General features: G+C 27.0%; 1 protein-coding gene across 2 annotated transcripts; it reads left to right on the plus strand.

The window, feature by feature from the left end:
• The first annotated feature begins 360 nt into the window (after window positions 1-360).
• On the plus strand, window positions 361-7,606 carry LOC135922043 (uncharacterized). 2 transcript variants are annotated; one of them, XM_065456454.1, is made up of 5 exons: window positions 427-454; window positions 698-744; window positions 4,462-4,895; window positions 6,719-6,826; window positions 7,192-7,606. In XM_065456454.1, exons 2-5 carry the CDS (start codon window positions 732-734, stop codon window positions 7,507-7,509), a joined length of 873 nt encoding a protein of 290 aa, XP_065312526.1. In that variant the 5' UTR covers window positions 427-454; window positions 698-731; the 3' UTR covers window positions 7,510-7,606. The 2 variants fall into 2 exon arrangements, with proteins under 2 accessions (XP_065312527.1, XP_065312526.1); XM_065456455.1 differs by lacking the exon at window positions 698-744 and having other exon boundaries at window positions 361-454; window positions 7,192-7,605.
• The last annotated feature ends 4,444 nt before the right edge of the window (window positions 7,607-12,050 follow it).

Here is a 12,050-nt window from a genome sequence, read left to right on the forward strand (position 1 = left end):
AATCTGAACTGAGTGAAATTCTAGTTTCCATTCAATATTCTATTCCCCCCCCTCTCCTCTCCTTTCTTAAATTATTCCAAATAGAAATATATAATAACTCATACAGATATTATTTTTTTTTATATATTACATATTTCGGAATATATAAAATTCATTATTATATTATATAAATATATAATTATGGGACATTCATAAATAATTAATTAAACAAAGTATCATGAATTATTTTTTAAATTATCATATAATATTGTTCCAGTTAAAACTAAAATAAAAAATAATACGTAGGTATTTTTAGAAAACACCTTAATTTAAAAACAAAACAAAAAAAATATGCGAAATAATCTAATGACTATTATCTAACCTACCAAAATGAAATAATAATTTATTTTTTTTCTTCTTTCTTATAAATAGCTGGGGTGCTGATTCCGCTGAGAAGACTATATAAAGCCATTAGGTAATCATTATAAACTCGTAATATCTTTTTTCCTTTCTAAAAAAAATTTTTTTTTGTCATAACAAAATATATACAAAATAAAAATTATTATAACAATTTTTCCCCTTAAAATAAAGATTTTCATTTTCTAACTTTTAAGACTTAAATATTTTTTTCAAGAAAATATTATATATATTATTCTTTTGATCTTATAAAAAAAAATTTACGCAAAACAAAAAAAAATTTAAAACGCGAAACGATTAGGAATATAGATCATTAAGGAAAAATCTATTTGGAGATGATCAACAAAGGTAAAACGATAAAAATTTTTTTAAAAAAACTCATTGATATTCATAAATTAGGGAGTTGTTGTTAAGAACTTAATTTGTTATGAAACTAGGAAATTAGTTCTTAAACTAAGGAATCGCAGATATTTTGGTCTCCTCATAACCCCATTTACTTCATTATACTCTCTTCTCTTTTATACTATATATATATAAGAATAACTATATAGGAATTTAAGTCTTTTCCTAATTTGGTTATAGTACTGTTCCTTCTATACCACATCTGACAACGTTAAATCATAGGCCTAAAATTCCTGATCCTATAAGAGTATCTTAAAACATTTTCACAATTCTTCTTAAACATTTATTACTTGTTATTAAATATAGTTTTGCCATTTGCTGTATTATCGATTGTGCGAAATGGGTTGGATATAAGATGTTAGTGGATTTCATTTCGGGGTTGCTTAGAATATGTATTTCCTAGATAATCCAGGACAGATTAGCTATGGGGGCCACTCCGGTATGGCATGATTATATCTAAGAGGAGATATGCTAATAGATTTACCACATTAAATTAAAAGTGTGCTTACACAGGAGTCAACTGTAGAACCATTTTTCTGGTTTGCACATCTACTAATATTTTACTAATCAATATCATTTCGTCGGCGTTCAAGCCACAAAATGACGTTTCAACTGACTCCTGTGTATTAACACTTTTAAATACATTTAATGAATGAATTCCCAATCTTGTAGTATATATATAATACATCTGGTATTCATTTTATATTTGACTAATTTTATACTTTGATCATCGGAGGGGCCATAGAGTCGCTTGTTTCGATGATCTAAGAGACTCGGGAGCAGAGGCGTAATTAGCCTATTTTCTTAAAAAATATTTAAGAGTGATTAAAAAAATACCGTTTATTTAATTGTAGTGCGTTCATAAAAATACTTTTTTTTTAAAAAAAAAATTCTAAATGGGCATTTTTTGTTTTAATTATAATAAATGCCAATAAGAGTTGTTTTTAAATAACCTTAAATTATCTAATACCTTCAAAAAATAAATTGGAGGGGGTGTGTAAGTACACAAAACAAAATATTTTAAGGGGGTAAGGAGAAGGTGCTTATTTTTATTTGATTCTCTTACCCACTTATCATTATATCGGAGACCTGCAGGCGTAACAAAATTTGAGTTTTGAGTTTTCTAGCTCCGGATTAATTTATAGAAAAAAAATTTCTGGCCTCGGGTATTCGTAATATCGGGCTTGAAACCCGCTCGGATTTTTATTTTATTTTTGATCATTGAGAACCTCCTAGATCGGTATTTGTTTTTTTTAAAATTCTCGTTATTTCGAATATATTTTTCCTCTCCGTATTTATTATAAATTGTTTCGCAAGGTAAAATTGAAAATATGAGTTTTTAAATAAAAAAAATTAAAAGCTCCGTTATGGGATTTTTTTTTCTCCAACCGATTATAATAAGATAATAATCTTAAATGGATTTTTTATTTTAAATTTGCCTGATTTGGTTTTTTTTTTAAATTTCTTTACTAGGTTCGGATTAAAACCATAAATATTCTTGCTGCTCTCCAAGCAAGGTTGCCAGATCTCCCGCCCCCCCCCCATTATTTTTCCTCAATATAACACATACCTACCTCCCTTTTTCGGAAAACTCCCGTAAAAAAATTCCCTTCAATTTTAATGTTTTTAATTGATAAATAATTATTTTTAGAAATAATAATAAGTTAAATCTATACTTATCCGATAAACATGTCAAGTTTGCTTTAAAAAAAAAAGATTAAAAGAGCAAATCATTTCCTGCACTCTTATAAAGAAATTTAAGAACTTTCCTTATTCCAAAAAAGCTATTTCTAGTTGCGTAAATGTAACCTTATTTGATGGGTGTTTATTTTTAACGAAGCAGATACATATTAAAATTATTTTACGATAATTACAATTAAAATATGATTTTACTAATACGATTTATAAATGCATTGACCATTATGACTAGTGTTGTTAAACGGCTCGATTTGAGCCGTTAAAAAAAGCTAACTTTATATTTTAGCCAGAAAAATAGAGATCCGGCTAATCGATCTCCAAATCATTGGGACCTATGAGAAAAATCTCTAGTTGTGTAATATTTTTCTGGATAAAATATATTGAGTTATAGAACGCTTCAACAACAACACTAATTATGACGCTGACACAAAACCCATCAATTAATGAATTACGTCATTTAATAAATATATACGGATAGATATAGATATCTTGTTTTTAGGAGATTTTTATACTCTCCATTTATGATTCGCCGGAATACTTAAAAAATCTTTCTTTCTTTTGATCTTGAAGCAAATCGTAAAAACGATAAATGCCCATGCTTGGAAATAACGAGCGATTTCTTTACCCCATTCTAATGCTTTATCAGATCGCATATTTTTTAGGCCCGATGATGACTGCTGGGAGAAAGGAGAGAAATAGGCTTTGCTCTGACAACATTTAGAAGCCTATGCTTATAATTATAACAAAATTATGATTATGTCCTGTAAATATTTCTTAATGATGACGGAAAATATTTAATTTCCAAAATTTAAACAAAATAAAATATGGTCAATATTATTATAAATACAAACATATTTTATTTTAAAAAAATTTTTGTTAAACGTTAATTATACTTATTCGCATAAAATTATCTAATTTTTTACATTGGAAAGCAAAGATAGTTTATTTTTTGTATAAAATTAAATTAATATAATATATTTTTTAATATATTTAATAGATAAAAATCTTTATTTTATAAAATGATCTCGTTTATAAAATCAAAAAATTTTTACTTTTTTTTAACATAAATAAAGATAAAACAAATCCACTATAAAGAAGTAATTATAAATTAAATTGAGAAAATAATATATTACCGATTTTGAAAAATATAATAATAAACCGATTAGTGTTGTTATCCTGAGAATTATACAAAACACGCTGTACTTTTCTATTCTCCGTCGCGAATTCGCGCTAATTGTGAATGAGGATTCCTAGTTAACTCTAATTTTTGGCGAAGTATACGTGGTATTTTTGCGTATTTTTTTTATATACTTTGCCGCGAATTCACGCTAACTCTGAATGCAGGGTTAAACAGCTCTCTTTTAAAAAACGGTTAACTCGATATCTTAAAATATTGCACAAGCCTGGAGATTCTGCTCACAGATGGCTGACAGATTTGAATATAAGTCTCCAGGTTTAAAATTGGCCAAATCAAGGGGAGACTGATTTATAGGTTTTCAAATACCATAAAGTAACTTAAAGAGTTGGGGGGGGGGGCGTCAAATCCTCCTACATTAAAGATTTTGACCTAATTTCTCCCGCAATTTTAAAATTTTGACCGGATTAACCCTGGCCCCTGACCGGGCTTGCAGTTTTTAAATGCCTCCTTGTTTAGGAAGATGGAATCTGTTCAACCCTAATATACACTAGCAAATTGTAAAGAATTTTCTATGTATATATTATACAAACTCCTAGTCTCGTAATTTTAATTCTAATATTTTCCTTTTAGCATTACCTATTTTCAAGTTTCGAGTAAATTTCTATCTGCTTGTGTCAATAACTGCAATCCACCCCCGCCTCCTCTCTATATAAAAAATAGTTTTGGAATTGAATCCTTATATATAACGATCACAGAGATATATTTAATGTCCAGTACTAATTTTCAGAAATTTGTTTGATTTTACAATAATTTTTTTCATAACTTAGGAACATTCCTCGCCTTGGTACTCCTAGATTCCATGCTAATTATGCTCGTAACTTCAGCTCAAGGAATGTATCATTATCCTTACTTGTTAGACCCTGATGACTTCGATCAAAATAATATCGATGAAGTAAGCAAAATCAATAAAATAAGGCAGGATTTTAACAATCCAACTTTCCCTTTGTTGTATCCCAAATATGATGTTAATGTAAAGAATACGATGAAAAGAAATTGGAACGATTTGGAGATGAAGAAAATGGCGCTTGGAAAGCACCCTGATAAAATAACAACTAAGCGTAAAGTGACGTGTGTAGAAAATTTTGATTTAGGAGCTTTGAACGACATGAAGAAAGTAGAAATCAGAAAGGAATTGATAGAATCCAGTAAGTTGAGATTCGTGAAAATGGCTAAAACAGCATCTGCATTGTACAAGAACATGGTAAAATGAATATTTATACATTTTAATAGTAAAATAAATACTAAATATAATATATATTAAATATTAATATAAAAGAATTATATTATAAGCGATTATAAATATAATGCATTACGTAACTAATAATTATGGTCTAGATAAAGTATCATTTGAATAAACATCTAAAAAAATTTATAAAGGTATTGTAAATTTTGTAAATTCATCATATTTTCTGCCTAAAAGAACTTCTCCGCTGTAGATCTTTTCCTCAGATTTTGCCTCTAATTGCAAGATGTATTTTCTTTTGATACCTGCAGTTAGAATAGTAATTTCTGCAGAAAAGAACTCTCCGTTGTAGATCTTTTCCTCAGATTTTGCCTCTAGTTGCAAGATGTATTTTCTTTTGATACCTGCATAGTAGTTTTTCCCTCGAAAATATTTGATATAATCATGGATAGGAGAAGCAAAAGCATCTGTGAAGTGTTAGTTTTGATTATTCTTAAAGAAATAAGAAATTTTCTAAAATAAATATCAAGATTCAAGATAGAACTAAAAATGTAGAAGCACTAATTTTAATATATAAAACAATAATTAAATACACGAAATATGTTTTAAATAAAATCAATACCTATCATTATTTATAAAAAAAATATCAAACTTTTTAGTGTATCTAAAAATTGAGAAGACTCGGTATCCCTGGCTGTAACTTTAATACTTTTATGATTCAGTCGCAGTAGCATATAGACTTGAAGCTGGTGTTGTTAAACGGCTCGTTTTGAGCCGATTTTTAAAAACGGTTAATTCAATATTCTAGCCAGAAAAATATGGCCTAATCCTAGAGATTTCGCTAATAGATGTCCAAACCTTTGTTCCTTCTACAAACAAAATCTTCAGGCTTGCCTAATAATATTCTAGATGAAATATCGAGTTAGCCGTTTAACGACACTACTTGTAGAATCTATGGGATACTAAAATAAGATAGATTGGTTATGGTCAAATTGATAACAATTTGCATTATTTTTTGGCCTCTCAAACGCTAAGGTTAGGGGATTGTTTAGTAAAAGTAATATACTAGTTTGCATTTATACTTGGAAATAGAAAAGGTCAAACTTTGATCACATATAAGAATCATAGCGTCTTTGGGAAGCGTTCCAATTTTCAATTTCAAATGTGCCGATAGCATTGTGTATTCGGAGATTTTTCCAAAGCGTTTTTTTAAATAGAAGAAGATATTTTCTGGGGGAATTTTAAAGAAATAGAAAATTAAGGAGGGTTTTTTAAAAAAAAAATTAAAGCAAATTTTCATCTAAGATTATCAATATAAAAGTATTATGAAAGTACGAAATTTTATCTAATCATAATTCCCATTAGGGTGACATCTTGCCGACGCCACTGCTATAAATAAAATTGATAAAAAAATGAGTCAAATAGTTTAATGGAAAAAGTTAAATATTTATAATATATAGGAATGTGTCTATAATATAATTTAGAGCCTTGCATATGGACTTCGACCTATCTAATCCGACATTCTTTTTTCCGAAGATTTAATTAAATTTCTATAATACTACTAATTTTGTATATTAATCTTGTAAATAATTTTTCATAAAAAAATATGAGGGAAAGAGTTCCACTTAATCCAAAATAAATTTTAAAATCGAGGTACGGATGCAAAGGGAATGCCTGTTCCAGGTCTGACAGATCCAAGTTTAGTCGTAGCGATCATAGTCAGATAAATAATTTATAATGGGTAAAAAAAAAAAGTGAAAACTTTAGAAGAAGAAAAAAATAATATGTATATTTATTAAATCAATAAATTGGCTATTAATTAAATTTTATAAACGAAAAAGATCGAAATACTATCAATAGAGGATTCGATGTTAGACCTCCTCAACTTCAATGACCTAGATCTTGTGATCAGAAAACCAATGATATCTATCTTCAACGATAAAAACACGGTAAATATATCATATTCACGTAAGGTGTATACCTTCAGAATTAAATATAATTCTAGCGTTGTTATAAGGGCTCGATTTGAGCCGATTTTTAAAAGCGGTTAACACAATATTTTAGCCAGAAAAATATTGACTTATACCTTAAGATTTCGCTAATAGATGGTCCAAACCTTTGTGCCATCTATGAGCAAAATATTCAGGCCTGCTAATAATTTTCTGGCGGGAAAAGGTTGGGAGATCATATAATGGGGCATTTAATATTCATTTACTGCTCTTATATTCTTACGACAATGTTACGATATAGACCAATTATAATATTTTCTTCTTTATTTTTAATTTTCAAAAAATAAAAATAATAAATACCAAAGAAAACAAATCACCTAAATGAGATGATTGAAAAGTTATCCGTGTATTCTCACTTGTTCGAATTCATTATCAACGAAAAACTCGAGGTCGAGCCGGTTATCCAGCAATTCCACAAACTGAATTTCAACCTCAGGCACGTAATTTGCAACTTAAAAATTCTATTGTTGGCGGAAAAGGAGCCAGTCAACGAGGAAGATATCAACGTGGTCAAACTGAATGAATTGAAGGATGATAGTCAAAAATACATGAGAAATATCTTGATCTTGCGGCACTTTAATAATTTCTTGGCCAAAAATGGTCGGATGGAGATTTACAACTAATCGAGTTGAAGGAGAAGCGTCATTTGATATTTTTCAAATATAATATATAATTTTTTAATTTTTTATTTAAAAAAAAAATAAATATAAATTATAAATTATATTTTCTATAGTTATAAAAAAATAATAATTAAATTCACAGGGTTTTTCATTCATTAGATATGTTTAATCACTACCACTCTCCTTCTCCCAATAAAGTTTCCAAACATTTCTTACGAGAGTTTTTCTTTTTAAATCCTTACAAATTGGGGTATCATGACTGCGAATCATTTAATCATGTTTATTTAAATTTATATTAAAAATGTGTAATAAATCATTTTGCTTATCACGTATAGTATAGTATAATAGTGTAAAATATAAAATTTTTATAAACATCGTAAAGGCTACAAAGACCTGACCGTTTCGACCCTTAAAAAATTTTGCACAAGTTGTCCGCTAAGGCCCGAGTAGATTTTTGCCAGGCCCGGCCTGTCATAATTATTTTTAATTTGTTCAGCCAAGGTCCATAACAATTTTAAGGAAAATTAGACCAGTAATGATAAAATTTTACTGAAGGTCCGCCCGACTTGTTTAATTTTGTTTGCAAAAATTTATTTCCGGTCATCATATTATTAATCTATTATATGCAAATTTTTCCAAATCTCAATTTAAAGTAAGTATGGTTCTTAACTTTTTCACCTATTGCTATGCTATCTAATTTTACACCAAACGCTTTAGAAATCAATTATGTTTGCTGTAATGAGCATTTGTAATTGTATCATTATCATATAATAAATAAATTGTGTAATTTTTTTGTGTATTCAAAATATTATTTGAAGGTTTAGTATTTTAGATAGACATAATTAAGAAAAAATAAGCAAATTATAATTTCAAATAGTATAATCAAAATATTATCTTGAAATTCAAAAAAATATATATACATTTTCAATGCCCGGGTTAGCCCATTATTACCTTAAAATCAGAGATTTGCGCCCTGCAAAATAACGATTATGACAAATGTCACTTTTCGATGGTACATACATCTTTATTTAAATTTTAATTCTACATGTTTACAATATATGTTTTTATCCATTTATGTCAAAAAAAGATTAAAAAAATAACTATTATGACAATTGTCACTTTTTTATGGGATTTCTTTTTTGAAATTTTAATTTAACACGTTTACAATATATATTTTTGCCCTTTTGCATCAAAAATTTTAAAAAAAATTAAATAATAACGATTATAATTGTCACTTTTCTATGGTACATCTTTTCTAAAATTTTAATTAAATTTTATAATAAATACTTTTACCCTATTACATCAAAAAATTTTTAAAAAGTTAAATAATAATGATTATGACAATCGTCACTTTTCTATGGTATATCTTTATTGATATTTTTAATTGTAATATAAATTTTAACACATTTGCGTCAAAAAAATTCAAAAAGTTAAAAAAAAATAAGGATTATGACAATCACTTTTTTATGTTACTACTTTAATTTTTTATTTTAATTTAACATGCTTACAAACTCATTTGATTCAAAATTATGAAAATAATAATTTACTATAACATCTTATAAAAAATATTTTTAAACGAAAAATCTTCAAAGATTAAAATCTTTCAAAATATTTGATCCACCTTTTTTTTTTAAATAAATGATCAAGAAATTTTAGGATCTGCGCAAAATTTTTTTTAAAAAAATAAAAGATTTTAAAATCTTACGATCTTCAAAGATCTGAGCATTTAATATTGATTTACTTTTCACTCAATTTCACTTTGAAACAATTTGCAAATCGAACCAAAATTATTATGAGTATCGAAATTTCAAAAATTGAACGAGCCACAAAATTAACCAAAAAATATAGGACAGTCAAGTAATCTTGGGCATGGTCAGATTTGGACAGTACCGCGAATATTTGTATCTAAGATACAAGATCCTTTTGTATCTTGTACTCAATATCTATTTGACATTTAAGATACTAGTGTCTGTATCTAAGATCCTTTATTCTGAAAAGAATCTTGTATCATTTTCATTTTCTTGACAAAAGATACAGATACAGCTTCTTTTTAATATTCATGTTTAAAATTATTATCTTCAGAATCTTGCATTAATTTCCTTTTTTTCAGCCATATTTTAAATATGATGACAATAAAAATTAGCTGGAAAGTTTACAACTCATATTACAGTAGATAGATAAAAAATAGGAAATACAAAACGAAATAAGTTAAGATTATATTTTTTATATAAATGTTACTAGATAGAAAATCATTACCAATTTTATGTAATATTTTTTAATTTGTAGGATGATTAACACTCATGTAGTGAAGAAGAAGGTTGTGAAATTTAATTTATGTAAATAATTTCCCGTGAATCAAATTCCAATCTTAACATTTTATATGGAAATTATTTAAAAATAAAAGTTAAAAAAGACAATGAACGTGCTAGATGTAAAACCTTTATATACAAATATACAAAAAATAATAAAGGTTTAAACACAAATTTTGTTGAACAAGTATATTATTTATATGTGGTTAAAAGGGGCTAGTTTATCTAATAAGTTCGAGTTTACAATATTATTCGACCTTTATTAAAAGCTGCCCAAGATAGTATGGGCAAAAAATTTTAAGAAAATATTTTCCTATGATTTAAATATAATGAGGCTTTTTTGACATTAATATCACATCCATATTTTAAGAACTTATCGGTTGAGTCAGATGATAAAAAAAAATCCTTTCAAAATATATTAATAAAAGAAGCGTACCAGGTATATAATCAAGCTTAAACAATAACACCAATAGATTTAACATCTAATAAAGAAAATGGTGAAACAAATGTTGCAGAGTTCAATAATACAAATAACAGTGAACTGGAGATTTAAATTAAATTAAAGTAAGTCGAAATACATTATAAATGCTAAATTATTATCTTTCCATTAAGGGATTTTTTTTATAAATATAATAATGCAATACCTATTCAGCAATTGAAAGGTCAGGCGCGTAACCAATGGGGGGGAAAGGGGGAAATTTAAAAATTTTACCCTCCACCCCCCCCCCTAATCAAAATTTTACAAATATTTGAATAACATTTTTCCAACATAAATCTTATTTTTTATAAATATATTTTATTAAAATTTCCTTTCCTTGTGAGTACATTAACATTATTCAAAAATATTAATATAATGGAAAAATTTTAAGTCAAAGAGATTGAAATCAAATGGTAATTTAGTTTATTATTATATATAATTATTTTATTAAATTCAAAATTATTAGTAAGTTAGAATTAATAAGTATTTTTAATATTAATTATTAATAAATATCTATAATTTTTTAAATATTTTATTTTTATTTCGATTTTCTAGAACAGAAGAAATAGAAATACAAAAGTTAAATAAGGCTGAGCATGAAAAAAAGTAATGTGTCGTCAGAAGCGATATCATATTGAATTCAATTGATCAATCAGAGTTTATCATTGCTGCTAGTTGCATCAATAAATTATTTTCCTATAGCTCACTACTTTGTAGAAATTTACAAAAACCAAATTTAGATTTGGTTCAGGTTATTGATTTGGGGGAAAATATATATGAACAGGTTGATACAATAAGAATGAATGTAGATGAATATTTTCATAATATTTATATAGACGTTGAATCGAAGGCTAAATTTTATGATATAACACTAATTAAACCTCGTCTAGCACCTGGGCAATTATTGAGATGTAAAATAAATATTGGCTCAACTGAAGAATATTAAAAAATATCTACTTTCATCCCATTCTTAGATACTTTTTGCAAATAAAAGTACGGTTTTTAGATAAAAAACAAGTCTTTAGCAATCTTCAAGTTTTAATACCCAAAGATCCATTTTGGTTTTCTAATGCCACTATTGGTAAAATTAAATATTTAGCAAAATTTTATTCCTATGATATTGATACTGAAATAAATTTAATTAGTGAATTCGAATTGTGGTATAAATATTTACTACGTTTAGCTATTTTACCTGAGCATGCTATAGAGGCGCTCAATCGGTGTAGAGAAACCTTGGCTCAAATTCCTAATATTTTGAAGTTGTTTTATATTCTACCATGTTTGCCTCTTATAACAGGTACGAATGTAAGGACTTTCCAACTTAAGAAGGTTGAAAACATATTTATGAAGTACTACTTCCGAGTCTCGGCTAAATTGGTTAGCTCTGTTAAATATCCACAGAGATTTGGTTCCAACGACAAACTCTTGATGAATTTTGGCAACATTCTCACGAAAATTAAAAATCACATTATAATTATAGTATTTAATAGAAAACTTTGTATAATACTGTATTTGATAAGAAGTTTAAAAAAACTTGTTTTTTAAATTATTTTCTAGTCAATATTTTATAGTTTTGTTAAACGCCTCGTTTTGAACCGATTTTTAAAAACGGCTAACTCAATTATTTATCCAGGAAAATATTATGCAAGCCTGAAAATTTTGCTCATAGAAGAAGCAAAGGTCTAGATATATAGTATCGAAATTTCGAGGCTTAGTTAATATTTTTCTGACGAAAATATTGAGTTAGCCGTTTTTAA

The sequence above is a fragment of the Gordionus sp. m RMFG-2023 genome, chromosome 1, assembly GCF_954871325.1.
Source record: "Gordionus sp. m RMFG-2023 chromosome 1, tfGorSpeb1-WG-v2, whole genome shotgun sequence".
Classification (NCBI taxonomy): domain Eukaryota; kingdom Metazoa; phylum Nematomorpha; class Gordioida; order Chordodea; family Parachordodidae; genus Gordionus; species Gordionus sp. m RMFG-2023.

Bases quoted from the DNA above. Each gene is read 5' to 3' on its own strand.
- LOC135922043 (XM_065456454.1), top strand. The intron at 4,896-6,718 runs GTAAAATGAATA...TAAACGAAAAAG, and splicing joins CTGCATTGTACAAGAACATG to ATCGAAATACTATCAATAGA. The intron at 6,827-7,191 runs GTAAATATATCA...TAAATACCAAAG, and splicing joins TCTTCAACGATAAAAACACG to AAAACAAATCACCTAAATGA.